Consider the following 18,736-nt stretch of genomic DNA (forward strand, 5'->3'; position numbering starts at 1 on the left):
TTGAGTTTCAGCACTGCAAAAAATCAAAATCAAGAAATCAAGGTGCTTTGTAAAAGGAGCATCTATTTAAAAAAAAAAATCAGTTTAGATGTAAAAAGTCAGTTCTGGTCTAGGTGTCCAGAAAACTTCCTTTGGCACCAAGCAAAAGTAAAAACAAACAAAACTCCCAAATACCAGACATAGAGATGGAGACCTCTCTTCTTCCTGAGGCTAGATTCCTGTTAGATTCCAAAGCATATTGTAGTGGAAATCCAAAGATTCCTGGCGGCCTTGCGTCTCTGCTATGCACAATATTTCTTCTGTGACTGGAAGAATGCACTACGGCTGTAGTTGCTCGAGTGCCTTATCAAGATTATTCTTCCAAAAAGCTCGAGGAACATAAGCCGAAAGTCACCCGCAGAAGGTATAAACAGCAGCGCTGTATCTCAATGTCCTCCCACAAAAAAGTCACAGTGCAGGCTGGAACTGCCGGGGTGCAGACACACCATGTATCCGCCTTGCGATTCTTTTGCTTTTCTCCCTCTATTGATACATCTAGAAAGAACTGCTCAGGCTGAGAGGCATAGAATGGAAACCCAAAATAAGTCAAATGCTTTTCTTTCTAAACTGTGATGATCATACTGATGAAACATTCATAAAGACAGTAACTGAAGTGATGATTCCGATCCATTTCACATTCCGAGTTTTACTCTTATTCTAGATTATATATGCCTGTAGCCTGGAGAATTCTAGTAAAAGAGGCCTTTTAAAAGCTAGTGAAAAAGAAGCCATGTTGATTTTTCTTAAAGCATTTTCCCAATATTTTTACTATTAAACAAGTGTAAGAGAGAAAAGTTTCTAAATTGCACAAGTCCACATCTCCCTAAAAGCTCACTGACAACTATGCAGAATAATTTTGATTAGGCTGGATGACTGTGCCAGGCTTCAAACAAGTGGTTATTCTGTTGTGACATCTGCCAAGCAATGCGTCCATTGTTCTCTGGAATTTAATTCATTTTAAATTACTCCATCTAAATGATAAAACATGAGATGTGCTACACTCCAGGGGCAAAATACAATGATTGTTTTTAGTGTGACCACAGCTGTTAGCGGGGAAGCAATACAGCCTGTTCTAATTAGGCCCTGATTATTGTCTTCTGGAAAAGCTAGCTCAAGAAATGTGAGTGAAATCCTGTTAAATGGAAGGATTGGCATAAACAATCTTGCCTACTCTGGTGCAACTGCAGGCCTGGCAGTGCCACATGAGAAATCTTCCCAAAAAACACAGCAATGGTTTTCCGAAGAGAAGCGATTTCAAAACTGAAAGATGCCTGAGATACCAACTTACTTTAGGATATAATTGAGTCTGTGTTTGTGTGTACTTCGTTGCTCAGCCATGTCTGACTTCTTTGCAATCCTATGGACTGTAGCCCACCAGGCTCCTCTGTCCGTGGGGATTCTCCAGGCAAGAATACTGCAGCGGATTGCCATGCCCTCCTCCAGGGGATCTTCCTGACCCAGGGATCACACCCAGGTCTCCCGCATTGCAGGTGGATTCTTTCACATGTGTACCAGTATAAATTATCTTACTGATCCACGACTACTGTGCAAATGCCCCCAAATCCAAAACATTATAACTGCCTGTCTCAAAAGTATCGTAAAAGTTCCTAAGAGTTGTATGTGGTGGGGAACATCTGGAAACATGAATGATTAGGCACTAATAAAACAAAACAAGTTGACTCTCAGGAGAAAATACACACATACACACGCGTCAGAGTTTATGTCTCCCATAGGCCACATATTTAATGTCAACTTTGGAAACAAGTTCAGATGAAATAAAAATCAAAGTTCTCAAAAGCTGAAAGATTAACTTAGCCATTAAATCTTCCCTATTGCCCCAAACATCAGCACGCATTTCATGTCTATGCAGAAGTATGCCTTCAAACTGCTTGAGTGATATATGACACACCAACCAGTTTTCAAATAACACTGCCGGTCATCTTGCAATTTTAAAAAATTAGGCAAAAGGTATTATAACACATTTCACATGCACACACTCCACACACACACACACACACCCCAATGACAACATTTGGCTTTTCCTAAAATAAGTACATGAAGACTCTTAAGAGCAGCCAGGAAGGAACCTGCTCACATCACCCCTCCCTACAATCCACATAGTTTCCCTTAATCCAATAGCAAATCTGGGCATATTTGAGAGGGGTGATTCTAACAGCCACATTGAAATCCTGTGGCGAACCATTCACATCTACCCACTGGTGCCCAGAAAAGATGCCGATAATTTTCCGCTCCCACTTCTGCTGCTGTCTCTTCCACATCCTCACGTAGACCCCGGACCCGCTGGCACCGGGCTGGGCATCGCACTGCTGGTAGAGCAGGTCATAGGTCTCATCCTGGACGTCACAGAAGCGGTACACCAGGTTCCCCGGTCGGTCGTTGTCGTAACCCGAGAAGTGGATCCTGCCCCCCGGCAGCTGCTTGGCAGGCGGGCTCACCCCGATCTTCATGAACTTTCTCTTGTGGGGCTTTTTGAGCTCCAGGAGGGCGTAGTCATAATCCATGCCGATGTCGTTGGCGTTGCCCTTGATCCAACCCTTGGGGACGTGGGTGCGTTTCACCCGGATCCACTGGAATTTCATCTTCTCAGGCAGGGCTGAGCGTGAGTTGTTGGCGCCTTGACCACCGTCTTTGAACTTGGGCTTCAGGAAGCCCACCCGGAGCTTCTGGGTTCCTTTCACGTAGGTCTTGCCATCGTGGATGCAGTGGGCGGCTGTGAGCACGTGCTTCTCGGCCACCAGCGTGCCGGTGCAGCCCGTGGATAACTTCACGGAGGTCGAGAAGGGGTAGTTGAGCAGGAAATCCTTCCCAAAGATGCTGAACCTGCTGTCGTAGCCGTAAATCTGACGCTTCCTCCTAGACTTCCCGGAAGACTGCCCCTCGCGGCTTCTGAGGACGTAGATGCCCACCTGCGTCTCGGTGCGGCTGCCGTTGGCATAGAGGGTCTCATAGGACAGGTACTGCTTGGCTTCTTCGTAAGTGGGCAGCGGGGTTCCCTTATGACACTGGGGTCCACACGAGGAGGACACTTCCAGCTTGGCTTCAGCCCCAAAGTCTGGCTTGGCCAAGTTGAAGGTAGACTGGGGCAGGACCACGGGGAGGCGGTAGGCCGGCCAGGTGGGCTTCCAGTGGGTGCTGTAGGGGCTCACCTGCCCAAAAGCGCAGAGGAGGAGGAGGAAGATGGGGCATCCTGGAGTCCCCGCCATGCTGAGCACCACCCTGCAGGAACAAAGACAAGCGGGTGAGGAGGGCAAGGGTCAGCAGAAGCCATCCAGGGGCATGCCTGGCATTGTGTGGAGCCGTGAAACTTCTTCAGGAATTGGGGTGTGCAGAGGAATCCCTAGGAACGGTCTCACAATGCAAGGGCTTGAACTTGTTTCTTCCTGGGGCTGAATGCCCAATGTGAAACTGGGTATTTGTTCCCCTTGGTGTTTCAGAGGACCCTAAGGACGACCCGCGGAGGGTGGGTGCATGGGGCCATTAATTCCCAGATGAATTGCTTGCCTTGCCCTGATACCCATGTAGTTTTAGGCCATTCTTTGTGCTCAATTCTGCACCTTCATCCTCTGCTACCCTCCTGGTCCCCCTGAACTTCTTTCCTTTCTTCCTCCCTCTTAATCTCATTATAGCCTGTACTTGGAAATGTTCAGAGTAACTTACTCCTCTTCGGGGTGAATTCAAATTACACAGTTTGAGTGATCAAGGCATCAAAAAGGGATGGCTCCACAGTGCCACACTTGATGGGACTCGGATCGCTTCTAAATGGTGAGTGATTCAGAAGAAGGCGTGGGACTTCTTTGTTTTGTTTTGAATTTAGAACAGTCATAACTATTATAAGTTTACTTCCAGAGTAGACGGGCCTCTAGCAAAGGAAACACTCCCTCCTCGCTTGGATTTTATTGTGTAAGGCCAGGGTGTTGGGCTTCCCTGGTGACTCAGTTGGTAAAGAATTTGCCTGCAATGCAGGAGACCCGGGTTCAATCCCTGGGTCAGGAAGATCCCTTGGAGAATGAAATGGCTACCTACTCCAGGATTCTTGTCTGGGGAATCCCTTGGACAGAGGAGCCTGGAAGGCTACAGTCCACAGAGTCGCAAAGAGTGGGAGGTATCAGGGTCTTTGTCAAAGACTGAAAACTTTAAATTTGCATCAAATAACACATTGTGACTATTTCTGTTGGTTGCTTTTTCAGGTCTGTGCATTTGTGTTCCCAGCTAGTCTAAAGGCCTTGCGATTGGGCCTCTGCTAGCATTCCACAAAGGTTTATTCATGGACGAGAAAAGGAATGAATGAATGGACGTCAGTGTGGCTCAAAAAACACGTTTTTTGAATGCTGCACGATGAGCGCCAATGACAGACGTGGATGATGTGGTGGTTCAGAGAAAGGCATGACATCCCGTGGTGGGGAGAAGAACAAGGGAGGCATTCCACGGGAGGTGACGCTTGGGACGGGTGATAAAGCTGAACAGAAATAAGCTAAAACAAACTGAAGGGGACACTTAGAGAAAGGGAGCAAGGATACGGAGACAGGAAGCAGTATAAGTCACTTTAGGAATTACCCTTAGCTCAGCAAGGGGGCTTCCCTGGTGGCTCAGACGGTAAAGAATCCGCCTGCAATGTGGGAGACCCAGGTTCCATCCCTGGGTCAGGAAGATCCCCTGGAGGAGGGCATGGCAGCCCACTCTAGTCTTCTTGCCTGGAGAGTCCCCTGGACAGAGGGGCCTGGCGAGCTACATACAGTCCAGGGGGGGTCACAGAGTTGGACACAACTAAGCGACTGAACTGAAGCATCAGTTGGCTCTGACTGGCTCAGAATCTTCTGTTCAAGAGAAGCTGACTTAGCAGGTAGGTTAATTCATTCACAAGCAAGGATCCCAAAACAAGGACAAGCAGGGCTTAGGTCTTCTTAAGAGGCGAGTGCAACCTAGTTGGGGTGAGAGTCTGGAAGAAACTGTTTTCCTATTCTCAGGCTTCCTCTTTGAGAATATACACCTGCGAGTAACTTTTGGGTGACTTTTGCATTCTTACATAAAACTGGAAAACTGGAGGAATCATGTGCTTCCCACAGGGCTGCCTCCTGGACCCCTACACACTACTCTCTCCTCTCTTTGACTATAACACGGAGGACATTAAAGCATGCTAACACTGAGCAACACAAGCCTTAAGCCAAGTTTACTTAGGCTTATCTCAAGGAAGAAAACACAGAGGTCCAGCTGTCAAGTATTCCCATTTTCAAAATAAGATTGCTGGGGAAGAGAAAGGAGGAGATGACACAGTATGATCTTCTGTGTTATCATAAGCTGTCGACATTTTCCAGGGGCAGGAAGAACACGACAGTTAAAATACGCTCATATTATCAACCGGAACATGCATTTTCAAATCCCAGATCTGAGGCGTATATGTTAACTGGACCCTAGGAGTACCGGGTGCAAGTTACTTACTGCAGCAGGATGGTTCCAGTGGCACAAGCCTTTAGCGCTTCATCCAAACCCTGAAACCGTCCACTGGCAGGGGTGTCAGGGAAGACAATAGCAGGAAAAGAGTCTGAAACTACTTCAGATGAACCTTTAAAAATCCATCCAGGAAGCTCGTCTTAATGAATTAACCCCCTCTCAGGCAAAATTGATCCCAATTTCACCTTTCCAAGAGCTTTGCCTGTGTAGTAAACCCCTGTTTAAAAAATACTTTCGGACTTCCCTGGTGGCCCGATGGTTAAGAATCTGCCTGCCAATGCAGGGGATGTGGGTTTCATCCCTGGTCAAGGAAGACTCCACAAGGCGAGAGGCTAAGCCCCTAAGCCACGACTATTGAGCCTGTGCTCTAAGGGCCCGCAAGCCGCCAACCACTGAAGCCCAAGCACCGAGAGCCTACGCTCATCAACAGGAGAAGCACCGCAGTGAGAGTCTGGTGCTGGAGGAGACTCCCTGGCCCGCAAGGAGATCCAGCCAGTCCATCCTAAAGGAGATCAGTCCTGGGTGTTCATTGGAAGGACTGATGCTGAAGCTGAAACTCCAATACTTTGGCCACCTGATGTGACGAGTCAACTCATAGGGAAAGACTCTGATGCTGGGAAAGATTGAGGGCAGGAGGAGAAGGGGATGACAGAGGATGAGATGGCTGGATGGCATCATCGACTTGATGGACATGAATTTGAGTGAACTCCGGGAGTTGGTGATGGACAGGGAGGCCTGGCGTGCTGCAGTCCATGGGGTCGAAAAGAGTCCGGCACGACTGAGCAACTGAACAACCACAACAACAAGGAGAGGTCAGCCATATGTAAATTAAACTGCTGAACCGACAGCGCTGTGTAAAGCTCTAATTCCTTAAAAATAAGCTTTTCAGTTACCTCAAAAGACTAAATCTATGAGTTTGAAATATCAGTTACAAGTTCCCTATACGATTTCAACTCTATTCATTTGTTCGTGTGGTGAGACCTTATTCTGAGAATTTTTTATATCTTCATTAAAGTTTCTGTGTAACACTGAAAGCTACATATATTTTATTATTTTATTCTATTTTGCTCCATTTCATTTTTTTGGCCACGAGGCAAGTGAGATCTTAGTTCCCTGACCAGGGATTGAACCTGTGCCCCCACATTGAAAGCATGAACTCTTAACCACTGGACAGCCAGGGAAGTCCCCACCGAACTATATGTTAAAAGAAACTGTGATTCAGATTTAAAAATTAATGCAGGTCAAATTATTCCAAATTGATTTGGTTTTGAAATACCTGATCAGAAGCTGGAAGATAAAGTGATATGTTCTCAGGTCCCCACCTGGGTTTAAACTGACAACGGTATTAAAGTTACAAGCTTCATAAGTTGCTTACTCTCTTACCAAATGTATGTTTAGGATGGTTTAGAAATTGTTCTGAACAATGATCTCTTAGTCTTCTAGGTCTGGTTTTTCCAGGAGCCTTTCCCCTTCCCCAGGAACTTTTACTCAAAGAATTGTGGAAGGTGGAGGTACAAGGGGAAACGAAAAGGAAAATTTATCATGCTAGTCTCTAGCCTGTCTGGATGACAAGATTCCCCTTATCTGTTTGCAAAGGAAACCAAGGCCTCCAGCAGAGGGCGGCTTTCAAGAATGAGTGGAGGATGGCTAGGTGAGAAACCTCTTAGAAAAGTTCCCAGAGGGGGTGAGTGAGGATGTGTGTGCACAGTGGTGTTGGGGGCAGACAACAAGCTACCTCCACTCAGGGCCTTTCCTAAGGCATCCACACCTTGCCCTGACTCCTCCCCTATTAATAAAACACTTTAAAATTAGCTTGGTGATTTTGCATTAATTTCTCCATTCACCTGATACTGGAATAATTCCCCAGGAGACAATTATTGTTTCCATTTTTATAAACTCTAGGTAAACCTTCACTACGCCCATTTCATTTATTTAAACATAAACACTCTAAGATGAACACATTCATAATCTCACTACTGGAAAGGTAACTCATGGGTACATAATTTTCAATTCTCTCCTGCCTTTACCAATGGCTCACTTTATCCTCGTAGAACTGTCTGGAAAACTCACACCTTAGAAAAGAATGAAGATTTCCAAATCTTATCCTTGTATCTAACTCTGGATGAGGAAGATTCAGGTCTATAACATTTCATTTCTAGGACTAAGCCTTTACTGGATAAGGAGTCCTTTGATACAGAATTATCTTTGAACGTTCCCAGCTGAGTATTTCCATGCATCACTTGACCTAAATGACAAAGCAGAACGGAAAATGAAGGTAAGCAAATATTTTCTGGCTGTGCTTAGTAATATAGAAACAGTATTCCTTTTCCAGCTCTGTATATCTGACTCTCAAGAGGGTTACACTTTCCATGTTCCATCATTCACCATGAGCCACTGTCCTGCTATCCACTGTCTTAAAATATTTATATGTTATGAAGATGCTGCCACTTGGTAAGTGCACGGATAACCTCACAGGGCGGGGACGCTGCTCGCTGCTCATGATCAGCTGTGCACACCACAGTGCTGCCTGGAGGCTGTGGGCAGAGACGCTCTCCCAGTTCTGCACCTCGAAAACTGCAGCAACACGCATCTCCTGCAGAGGGCAAATGTTCGGGAACTGTGATATAACTTCTATAGCAAACAAGTGTTGGCAGGGAAGATCTAATCCTCAGGGTATAAGTTCTCTGTTGTACAACATCTGAATTCCTGGGACCACTATAAACAGTAATGACAGAAAGAAAGAGCAGGCAAGTTTGTGAGGATAAAAGCTCTGGATGACATTCGGAAGGATGGCGGAGGGTTTTTTCTGTGGCCAGGGATACTGAACAGTAAAACCATGCTAATTCCTAAAGCAAATAGCTAAAAATGAACAAAGCTCTGGTAACACTCCGCAGCCAGGCATGCTCTCGTTTTCCTGAGGCACTGAACCTGTTAAAGGGAAACAAACCTAATCACATAATGGTTTAAGAATTACAGTCTTGTACAGGAAAGAAATGCAGGGTATTTACAAGCCCAGCCACCTTAAACATCATCTTGTGGTCAAACGACGTTTAACTTCGTCTCTATCAGATTTCAGGCAAAATGAACCACCCCAGTGAGCCTGGGACAAACCTGGCAGCAGAATAAGAATAGTAGAAAATGGTCAATGGTGAGACCCTGAGAAAGGAATTCCCTAGGGTCAGGGAGAGTTATGCATGAATAATGGCCAGTGGATTCAGTCCTAAGGGAGCTATGAGAAAAGATGTTCAGGAGAACCTGAGACTCTTAAACACTGCAGACAGGGGCCGGTAATGTTCTCAGGCCCGCTAATGGGAACTTTGGCACTTATACTACAGACAGAAGAATGCACCCACATTCACTATCTACCTGAATAAGTTGTCACTGTTACAAAAATGAGGTCCATATTAATTACCTTGGAAAAATGCTTCCGTTCCAGTTCAGGCGTGGGAAAGCATGACAAGTTATCACCTGACTTTATTTAAGTGGGAAAAATACAGGTGAAACAACTTATTCAAATGCAGATGGTGTGCATATGATCACAAACGCTTTCACAAGTACATATAGTGGCTTTTGTGGCAGTTTCTGCTTCTCCACTCTACCTCCAATCCACCCCTGTCTAACAGACCTCTTGAGAGGTGCACGTATAAAGTCTATTTTAAATGCTCTATGCACAAGTATGATTCTGAAACAAGTGTAGTAAATAGCTTGGTATTAATTTGGCTTTCAGCTTTTGGCCACAGCTGCCTTCAAACCACAAATTCAACTCTTTATCACAGGGCCTCCTCGAAACGATACTGACACTGGCCGATCTGCGCCAATCCTTCGCGGATCTCCTCCTAAGGAGCCGCACAGGGACCACTCAAGTTCAGTTCCAGGAACTAACAGAAGGCAGCCCTAGCCAACAGGGATCCCGAACAACCAGGAGCTTTCCACCAGCTAGGCGCTATTTCTGAAGTCTCACGGGTGTCACCCAAAAGGCAATAAAACAAACAGGATTTTTATCAGCTGCTTTCTCATGAGATGTTTGAAAGCAAACCGAATTTGTATTCCGAAGAGGAGTGGGAGTTATCCTTCATCTAAATTATTCTTCTCGCTCTTGTGAAATATTTTTAAAAACTTCTTTCAGCTTTTATTTAAAAATGAACCCACGAAGAATGTCCACACGATGAAGAGGAAAGATTTGCTTCCAAGAACTGTTGCTAGTTCACACAGTGGTTCCTAGGGCAGCGCACGGCCATCAGTCACAGCGCCAGAGAAGAGGGCCTTTTCTCCGACCTGTTTGCTGCCCTCTCCTTGCTTGCCAAGGTGTGTTCACAGTTACATGCCCAGGGTAAAAAATTAACTTGCAGACCTTGCTGGAATTGCAGACCTTGCTGCAAAACTCAAGGGAAAAAGTAAGTGTGTGTGTGTGTGTGTGTGCGCGCGCGCGCGCGAGCATGCCCAGAGCAGGCTTCTTTTCTATTCCCACCCAGCATCCGAGATAGTAGCTGCGAAAACTTGCTTTTCCCCACTCCATCCGCGGGTGACACCGTGGAAATCCAAACGCCCTGCGGGTCTCGAGTCTCCGTGGAGCTCCCGCAGGCCGCGGGTCCCAGCCCTCGAGCCCCGAGGGTGGCCGAAGCGAGGTCTCCGGGGCCCCCGCAGCCCGCAGTGCCCCTGCCTTGAGCGCAGAGGCCCTCCCTTTGTCCGGTGCCCCCCGCCCCGGGCCGGCGCCCCTCGCCCGCGCCCGCACTCACCCGCGCCGGGTGGCCCGCCGGGCCCCGGCTCGCCGCGCCGCTCAGACAGGTGTGTGCGCCGGGAGGGCGCGCGCAGCTCCCATGCCGGCTCTGCGGCGCGACCAAGTGCGAGCGGGGCGGGCGGGCCGGGAAGCCGGGCCGGCGGCCGACGGGTCCGCCCCCTGCGCGTCCCAAGCCGGCCGCCCCGCCTCCGGCCTCGGGGACGCCGCGCCCCTGCCGCCCCCGCGGCCCCGCCCCTGCCGCCCCCGCGGCCCCGCCCCTGCCGCCCCCGCGGCCCCGCCCCTGCCGCCCCCGCGGCCAGAGGCTGGCTCCGGGCTGCAGGACCGCGGCGCGCGGCTCAGCGCAGGTGGCCCCCGGCGCTCCCCTGTCCCGGCTTCGCCGCGCTTGCCCGCGCCGGCTCCCGGGGAGCCCCCTGCCGGAGCAAGCCCGAGGCCTTTGCTGCCGGCCCGCCGCCTCCTGCTCGGAAAAACCAGCCCCCTCAAAGTCGACAGCCTAGCGCCGGGGCTTTGGGCCACACCTGGTGTGCGCAGAACCCCTCCGCGAGTTTGCAGAGTTGGAAGCAAATCCTGTGCGCTCCTCACCCCACATGCACTTTTGAGAGTTTTCAGTCTTTAGGTGATGCCCGAGCTCCTTCCCGCTTCACCCAGCCTCTGGGGACCCCCCCAGGGGCGGAAACCTGCCTCCCGGTGGCAGGACCGCCCAGGCTTTGCATCCCCTCCGGCCGCACCCAGAGCGGGGCACCGGGCCCGGAGCACGGCTGGGGCGAGGCAGCTTCGAGGGACCGGCTGGTTGGGGAGCCCACTGGCCTCGACTCTTTATCGGGGCGCCAGCGGGTGGAGCCACCTCCTCGCCCTGTGGGTCAGCTTCCCTGAGTCACTGCAAGGGACCCACGGTTCAGCTGGAGAAAGTACTGATTACCCCTCTGACAGGTAAGGCCCAGGAGGAGGCTTTTCTCAGTTGAATGACTTGCCCCAATGCACTAAGGTCACGTTTTTTTCTTCTATGAAGCCATTTAGCCTGCCTTTCCTTTCTCCCACCCATGTGTTAGTTCCTCAGTCATGCCAGACTCTTTGCGACCCCATGGACTGTAGACCCCCAGGCACCTCTGTCCATGGGATTCTCCAGGCAAGAATACTGGAGTGGGTTGCCATGCCCTCCTCCAGGGGATCTTCCTGACCCAAGGATCGAACCCTCATCTCCTGTGTCTCCTGCATTGCAGGCGGATTCTTTACCGTCTGAGCCACCAGAGAAAGAATTTCTCCCACCAAAGCCTGCTGTCAAAAAGAGAGGGTTCTCACAGGCTATTTCACACCAGTGTGTTAATGACAGACCCAGGGTGCTCGAATTTGTCACTGATGTGCTTGTCACTGTTGGTGATTCTAAAACCTGAGGGCACTGTGTTAAAGGCAAAAGTATCTTCAGCCTCCGCAGGCTTGGCTTAAATTATTTTCCTTCAAAATGTTGCATTGCTAGCTATAAATATAAAACCAGATATAAACTTGTGTTATAGCTTTTGAACAAGCCAGGAATAAAGCAAAAATAAATTTGTACATCAAATATAAAGTCCTTCTCCCAGAACTATAAAATTTAAATTACTGATGTTTACTCAATAGAACTCGCCTGCCAACTCAGGAGGCATAAGAGACTCTGGATTGGATCCCTGGGTCAGGGAGATCCCCTGGAGGACGGTGTGGCAACCCACCCCAGGATTCTTGCCTGGAAAATCCCCTAGACAGAGGAGACTGGTGGGCTGCAGTCCATAGGGTGGCAAAGAGCCGGACAGATGGGAGTGACTTAGCACGCCTGCACGCAACTGCTGCAAGCGTCGTGTATCTTTGGCCCGGAAGTGAGTACGTCCGGGTTCTGGTGGCTCTACCAGTCTTATGGTGTGGCCAGTGCCCTGTACTGAGTCACTTTTCTCACTTCTTTCCTCCCTTCCAGCTACGTCCCTTCTGTTCACACCCTGTGTCATTGTAATAGTTGACTTTCACTTGAGTTGCATGTGTCATTCGAGATTAACTTTGTGCTGTCCCTTTCTTATTAGTGTAATGAGGAGGGTGGTGACTGCTGGTGTCAAGGCAGAGCTCACAGAGGCACTGAGATCACAAGGCAGTCCTTGGTATCAGGCGGTTATCCCAGTGACCCAGAATGTGTTTATGTTCATTTTTTAAAATCATAACTATGAAAAAATTAAATTATGGGTCTCCAAGGGTCTATAGCTCCCAACTAGAGAAACACTGTTAACAGTCAAACACCTCACTTAGTAGAAGAACCAGGGAAGGAATTAGAAGGAGAAAAAGCAGGAAGAGACTTACAAAGCACCTATCAACGCAAGGCACTGTGAGCAGTCCCGGGGAAACTCAAACTGGGGCTCTGTGATATCCAGAGGGGCGGGGTGGGGTGGGAGGTGGGAGGGAGGCTCAAGAGGGAGTGGACCTATGTATACCTGTGGCTGATCCATGTTGATGTATGGCAGAAACCAACACAACATTGTAATCATCCTTCAATTAAAAATAAATAAATTAAAAAATATTTTTTTTTAAAGAGATGGCCACAGGAAGGCAATCCAGGAACGCAATTAAGAGCATGCCAGTAACATTCAACTATATGAGTACTAGTTCAGGGTCTGCCACTTACCGGTTGTGTAGCTTTTGTAACTTTTCTGCACCTCAGTTTCCTCTTCTGTAAAATGGTGACTACCTCATAGTATTGTTTGAAGGGCTGAATCAGTTGAAACACAGGAAGGCTTAGCACGTGGCCTGACACATAGTAAACCCTTCATGAATGTTAGCTCTTGTTGTATCTGTTATGCACAGAGACAATGCCTTCACTCTGCTTTGGAGCACTGTACTTTAGGACCACCTCAGCTGAATTTGATATTCACTGCCCATTTGCTTTGACAGTTAAATATATATATATATGTATGTATGTGTATATATATAGATAGATACTTGGCTGGCCAGGCTTCAGTTGCAGCACACAGTAACTTTGCTCTTCGTTGTGGCATGATGGACCTTTAGTTGAGACATGTGAGCTCTTAGTTATGACATGTGGGGTCTAGTTCCCTGACCAGGGATCGAACCCAGGCCTCCTTCACTGGGAGTGTGGAGTCTTAGCTACTGGACAGGGAAATCCCTGTCCTGGCAGTTTTTGAAATTCCATTGTCACCAGTTTGGGGAGGTAGCATCTTAGAGAACAGGGTAATTTCCCCATCATTCTGAGAGGGAAACTGAGGCACAGAAGGACCCGAGAGCACCTCCCTCTCCTGTCTCCTCTCCCAGAACCAGCCTCAGGCCTCCTGCCCTGCCCAGACAGGACTCACCGTGTTTGCACAAGCTCCACCCCCTTCTCTTGCTTCCAGGAGCTGTCGGTAGTAAAACGGGAGGATGCTACCGGGCCCTAAGGTCGTTGCTGTGATTGCCACATGGACCGCAGCAAAAGCAGAGCTGCAGAGGACTTTGATTCAAAGAGAAATGCCCTGTGTAGCAGGTGTCCTCATGCCAAACCCAGATATTTGTTTTTATATTTGCCCAACTCCCCATATGAACAAAAAAATACCACCAGAAAATCCAAAACCCACATTAAGAACTCAGTTCAACTCCATAATCATAATTCTCAAATACTTTTCATGAGTATGGCTGCTGCTGCTGCTGCTGCTGCTGCTGCTGCTGCTGCTGCTGCTGCATCGCTTCAGTCATGTCCGACTCTGTGCGACCCCATAGACGGCAGCCCAACAGGTTCCCCCGTCCCTGGGATTCTCCAGGCAAGAACACTGGAGTGGGTTGCCATTTCCTTCTCCAATGCATGAAATTGAAAAGTGAAAGTGAAGTTGCTCAGTCGTGTGCGACTCTTTGCGACCCCATGGACTGCAGCCCACCAGGCTCCTCCGTCCATGGGATTTTCCAGGCAAGAGTACACAGCTGAGTTGTTAAAAATGCATTCAGGAAAAGGGCCACACATTTAGCGAGTGCCCAGTCTGTATAAGGTGACTGTATGGGGGCTGTGATAAGAGAGTTGCCATTGAGTTGCTAAGTGGTGTCCAGCTCTTTTGTGACCCCATGGACTGTTAGCCCTCCAGGCTTCTCTGTCCAGGGGATTTCTCAGGCAAGAATACTGAAGTGGGTTGCCATTTCCTTCTCTGGGGGATCTTCCCAACCTAAGGATCGAACTCGCATCTCTTGCATCTCCTGCACTGGCAGGCAGATTCTTTACCACTGAGCCACCTGGGAATAGAGGTAGGGAGGGAGAAAGCAAATATCCCTCATCTCAAGGAACTGATGCTTTGGATATAACCAAAACAAAATCAAACGCAGGAGAAAGTGAGATACAGGCTGGATCAGACTACAGCTACAGAGCATGGAAGAGGGAATTGTTAATTCCCAATCTGGCAGGTGCTGAAGTCTCCCAAGAAGTGGTAGAATTTGTACTGAAGCTCAGAGGATGAAGCCCTAGCAGAACGTCAGCACACATGGCGTTGGGTTCCTCTACTGCACAACAGTGGGAGAGTGAAGAGGGCAGAGCTAGGCCTAGATTGTGCTAATTGTAGCTATGTTTACTCAGTGCATACTGGGTAGCAAACTTCATACTTGTTAATTCAAGAAAACTGAAAAAGAGGAACTGTGGTTATCTTCACTTCCCAGGCAGGGAGACTGAGATTCAGGGGGGTCAAATGGGATACCGGTGTGTACCATTCAATAACACAGTTGTGACTTCTGCCCCGTCTGCTGCACTCTGTCAGCAGTTTCTGCCATGTTGTACTGCTTCCCACACCGGCATTTTCTCGTCTTTACAATAAGGAGGTTGATGAGTGACTGCCATCACTCCAACTCAAAACATCCTTTTGATTCTGTCTTGCTTTTGTTCCAGGCTTGCAGTCACTTAGTAATAACCTGTTAAATGGCCTCCGTGCAGGAGACAAGATGGGACTGAAAGATATTTGGAAACCTAGGGTGGTGGGGAGGGGAGAGACCCCACACCAACTCTGTAGTCGGTTTCAATGCTCAGTTTTTAAAAAAGAAGTGTGATCGGTTTACAGTGTTGTGTTCATTTCAGGTGTGCGGTAAAGTGATTCAGTTATACACACGTATATATTCTTTTTCAGATTGTTTTTCATTATAGGTTATTACAAGATACTGAGCGTAGATACCTGTGCAGGAGGGCCTTGCTGTTAACTATTTCATATGTGTGTGTGTGTTGGTCACTCAGGCATGTCTGACTCTTTGCGATTCCATGGACTGTAGCCCACCAGGCTCATCTGTCCATGGGATTCTCCAGGCAAGAATACTGGAATGGGTTGCCATTCCCTTCTCCAGGGGATCTTCCCCACCCAGGGATTGAACCCTGGTCTCCAGCACTGCAGGTGGATTCTTTAACCTCTGAGCCACCAGGGAAACCCCACTTTATATATAGTGATGTGTATTTGTTAATCCCAAACTCCTAATATATCATTCCTCTTAGTGCTTATTTTTTTACAAGACTGTGACTCACACGCAGCTTCAAAAATTTGCCAGTTTAAAAGGTGTCCATGAGAATTATTTCTAAGGAGATAAACTTACACATTTAAAAATCATTTCCATCTGTTTCCTTATATCTGTGGTGATAATATGGATCCAGGAGTTTATTCCGTAAGTGGAGGTTTCTAGCTTTGTGTAGTGAGTGAAAAGAGAAATGGAGTGAGAGATAGCGCAGAGGGTTGGGAGGGAAGCTTGTATTCTCAACCTGTCTGGGTGCGTGTGGGTACATCATCTCACTTAGCCTGGATGTCTCATCTGTAGAGAGTCTAGAGGACCCACTGTTACAGTCTCTGAGTCTACAGCATTGTGATCTTATGCGAGAATGACCCACATCTGTATCCTCGGGCACCCCCAGCATGTGGTCCTGGGAGAGCAAAGGAGGTGGAACTCTGGAGTCAGCCTGGCTTGGGCTCAATTTAGCGTTCATTTAGTTGCTGGGCGATAGGGGGCAAGTGATGTGACTTCTGTGCTTTGCTTTTCTGTTCTATACAGTGGGGCTTATTTCAGGCTGTAGTCAGGACTCAGAGGAATTATCAGTACAAAGCACACAGCACTGGGCTAGCGTAAAATAAATTCTGAATTGATGTTACCTATTGTTATTACTACCACTGCAAATGCTTAATGTTTCAAACTTGTTGAAGGAGTTGAATGAATCAATTGAAGTGTTAAAAAGTTTTTTCCAGGCTTTCCAAGAATAAACCATCTCAGGACTTTTGTTCAACCCTAAGTCTTTTATCATAGGTTTGGTTTGTAGGCAGCGAAGAGTTTCCCGGTCCAGTCATCCTAGTCCAGTCATCCTAGTCCAGTCATCCCTTAGTATCTGTAGAGAGAGGGTTGGTTCCAGGACCCCTGCAGATACCAAAGTCCAAGGATGCTCAAGTTCCTTATATAAAATGGCATAGTCTTTGCATATAACCTATGAAATCTGCCAATACTTTCGATCGTCTCTGAGCACGCATGCTCAGTTGCTTCAGCCGTCTGACTCTTTGTGACCCTGTGGACTGTAGCCAGGATCCTCCCGACCCAGGGGTGGAAACTGCTTCTCCTGCTTCTCTTGCATTGCACGTGGATTCTTTACCTACTGAACCGCCAGGGAAGCCCAGGTTACTTACGATACCTAATATAATGTAAATGCTATGCACACAGTTGCTGATATATGGCCAATTCAAGTTTTGCTTCATGGAACTTTTTGGATTTTTTTCAAAATTTTTGGATCCATGGTTAGTTGAATTTGTGGAACCCATGATACAGAAGGCTAACAGTACTGAATTTGGGAAGAGTTACAAGTTCAGATGGGAGCCAGGGTTCTAGTCTTTTTGTCTCCCCTGCCAGTCTCCCCATATGGCACCATCAGTTCATTTATTCAACCAGCATCTTCAACATGAATATTGTTAGGTCTATAAATCTGTCAGTGTTTTAAGGGCAAAGCCAGATTTTTCTCCCATGAAGACTGGATTTAAAATCTTTACGATAAAAAATAAAACCACAACTAGTTCCCATAATTTAAAAAAATGATAACAAAAAGAACCACTACAAATAATCTTTACAGCACTTAATAAAGTAAATGTACTCGTATAGCACTTAAAACTTTAAAAATTCCTGTTTCTGTTAAAAGTATCAATTGTTGTCATTGTTATTGTTCAGTCACTAAGTCATGTCTGACTCTTTGCAGCCCCATGGACTGCAGCACACCAGGCTTCCCTCTCCTTCACTATCTCCCAGAGTTTGCTTACACTCATGTCCATTGAGTCACTTACTCATTTTAAGTATTAATACTTGGAAATATAAGTAATCAGTATACTATGAATATAAATATGTGGAAGTATAATGTATAAAGCCTTCAAATATAAAGTAGTTGTAGAGCTAAATTGTCACATTGGTACATATGGTAGCATAAAAAGAAAAGAAAAAAACTGCACAGCAAAGGAAAGCTTTACTCTAATCCTACTTAAAAGAATATAGCAATTTAAAATTATTAGAAAGAAAAACAGGCTTTGGCACCAGCAATTTCCTGTATAATGTGAGCACTATTGGAAACTGAAAAATTAGAAACATTTTGAAATAACTGTGTGTTTCTCATTTTCTCTGGTGAAATTCAGAAAGTCTCTGGAGGCCAGTGCTGGGCTTCTCTGATGTACTCTAACTTGTATACTGAATCTCATGAGCAAGAACAAAAGAGAAAAAGTGTTTTTTTTTTCTTCCTTTAACTCAAGCAGAAGCAGCAGAGCGGCTGGCCTTGAAATAGACTCAAACAGCTTTTTGATATTCTCTTTTCAATGGGAGTCTTATTAAAATTTCTTTCAAATCTCGATAGCTTTACAAGGCCTTTTTGGAAAATCCTTTTGTTCTCAACTCATGTTTGTATTTCAACTTAACGTTTGTATTTATCCATGAATATTGGATTCTTTCTTTTTCTGTCTTATAAGGAGTAATCTTTTATGCAGTTAAGTGTGGGGACTGGATACTCAAATTCAGTGTCTTTTTCTGAGGTTTCTCCTCTTTCCTGGCAAATTCTACTCATCTTTTAAGCTCAAATATCAACTCTTCTCTGAAGGCTTCTAAACCCTTCATTGCTAGAATTGTAAATTCATACTCTGTGTCTTCAGAGAATTGTACTGAAATTATATCTTACATTGTAACTATATATTTACATGTTCAACCTCAAGCGGTCCAGAGTGTCTCGTGAGTGGGACCACTGTCTTGTTCTTCTAGACCCTACGATTTTCCTCTGTCTTCTAAGAGAGCCTGGCTCAGGATAAAGGCTCAATGAATTTTTACTTAATAAAATGATTGAATGAATGAATAAGTAAAATTCTAATTGGCTTAAAACATAATGTCTGAAATAATTTAGTTTGCCATCGCAGCCATTAGGAGCAAGGCATACTGTATGTGAAATTTTAACCACTGGGGCTCTATTATTTTCCAGGATGTAAATCCAAATTTCTGTTTGATGCCCATTCACCGTTCTTTCCTTTCGGG

The 18,736-nt window shown here is 46.7% G+C and overlaps 1 protein-coding gene and 1 long non-coding RNA gene across 2 annotated transcripts in view; one reads left to right on the plus strand and one right to left on the minus strand.

Annotated features, from left to right (window-relative positions):
• Nucleotides 1-1,750: 1,750 nt before the first annotated feature.
• PRSS23 (serine protease 23) lies at nt 1,751-10,476 on the minus strand. Its single transcript, XM_069564789.1, has 2 exons — nt 10,245-10,476; nt 1,751-3,276 (listed from the first exon to the last, which is right to left on the minus strand). The coding sequence occupies exon 2, from the start codon at nt 3,261-3,263 to the stop codon at nt 2,136-2,138; it is 1,128 nt and encodes a 375-aa protein (XP_069420890.1). The 5' UTR covers nt 3,264-3,276; nt 10,245-10,476; the 3' UTR covers nt 1,751-2,135.
• Nucleotides 10,477-10,952: 476 nt separating this feature from the next.
• The window catches only part of LOC138426364 (uncharacterized), an 81,016-nt gene continuing 73,232 nt past the window's right edge, over nt 10,953-18,736 (plus strand). The window contains exon 1 of the long non-coding RNA XR_011251568.1: nt 10,953-11,173. This is a non-coding gene — a long non-coding RNA (uncharacterized lncRNA). The remainder of the gene's footprint in view (nt 11,174-18,736) is intronic.

This window comes from Ovis canadensis, chromosome 21, assembly GCF_042477335.2.
Source record: "Ovis canadensis isolate MfBH-ARS-UI-01 breed Bighorn chromosome 21, ARS-UI_OviCan_v2, whole genome shotgun sequence".
Taxonomy (NCBI): Eukaryota; Metazoa; Chordata; class Mammalia; order Artiodactyla; family Bovidae; genus Ovis; species Ovis canadensis.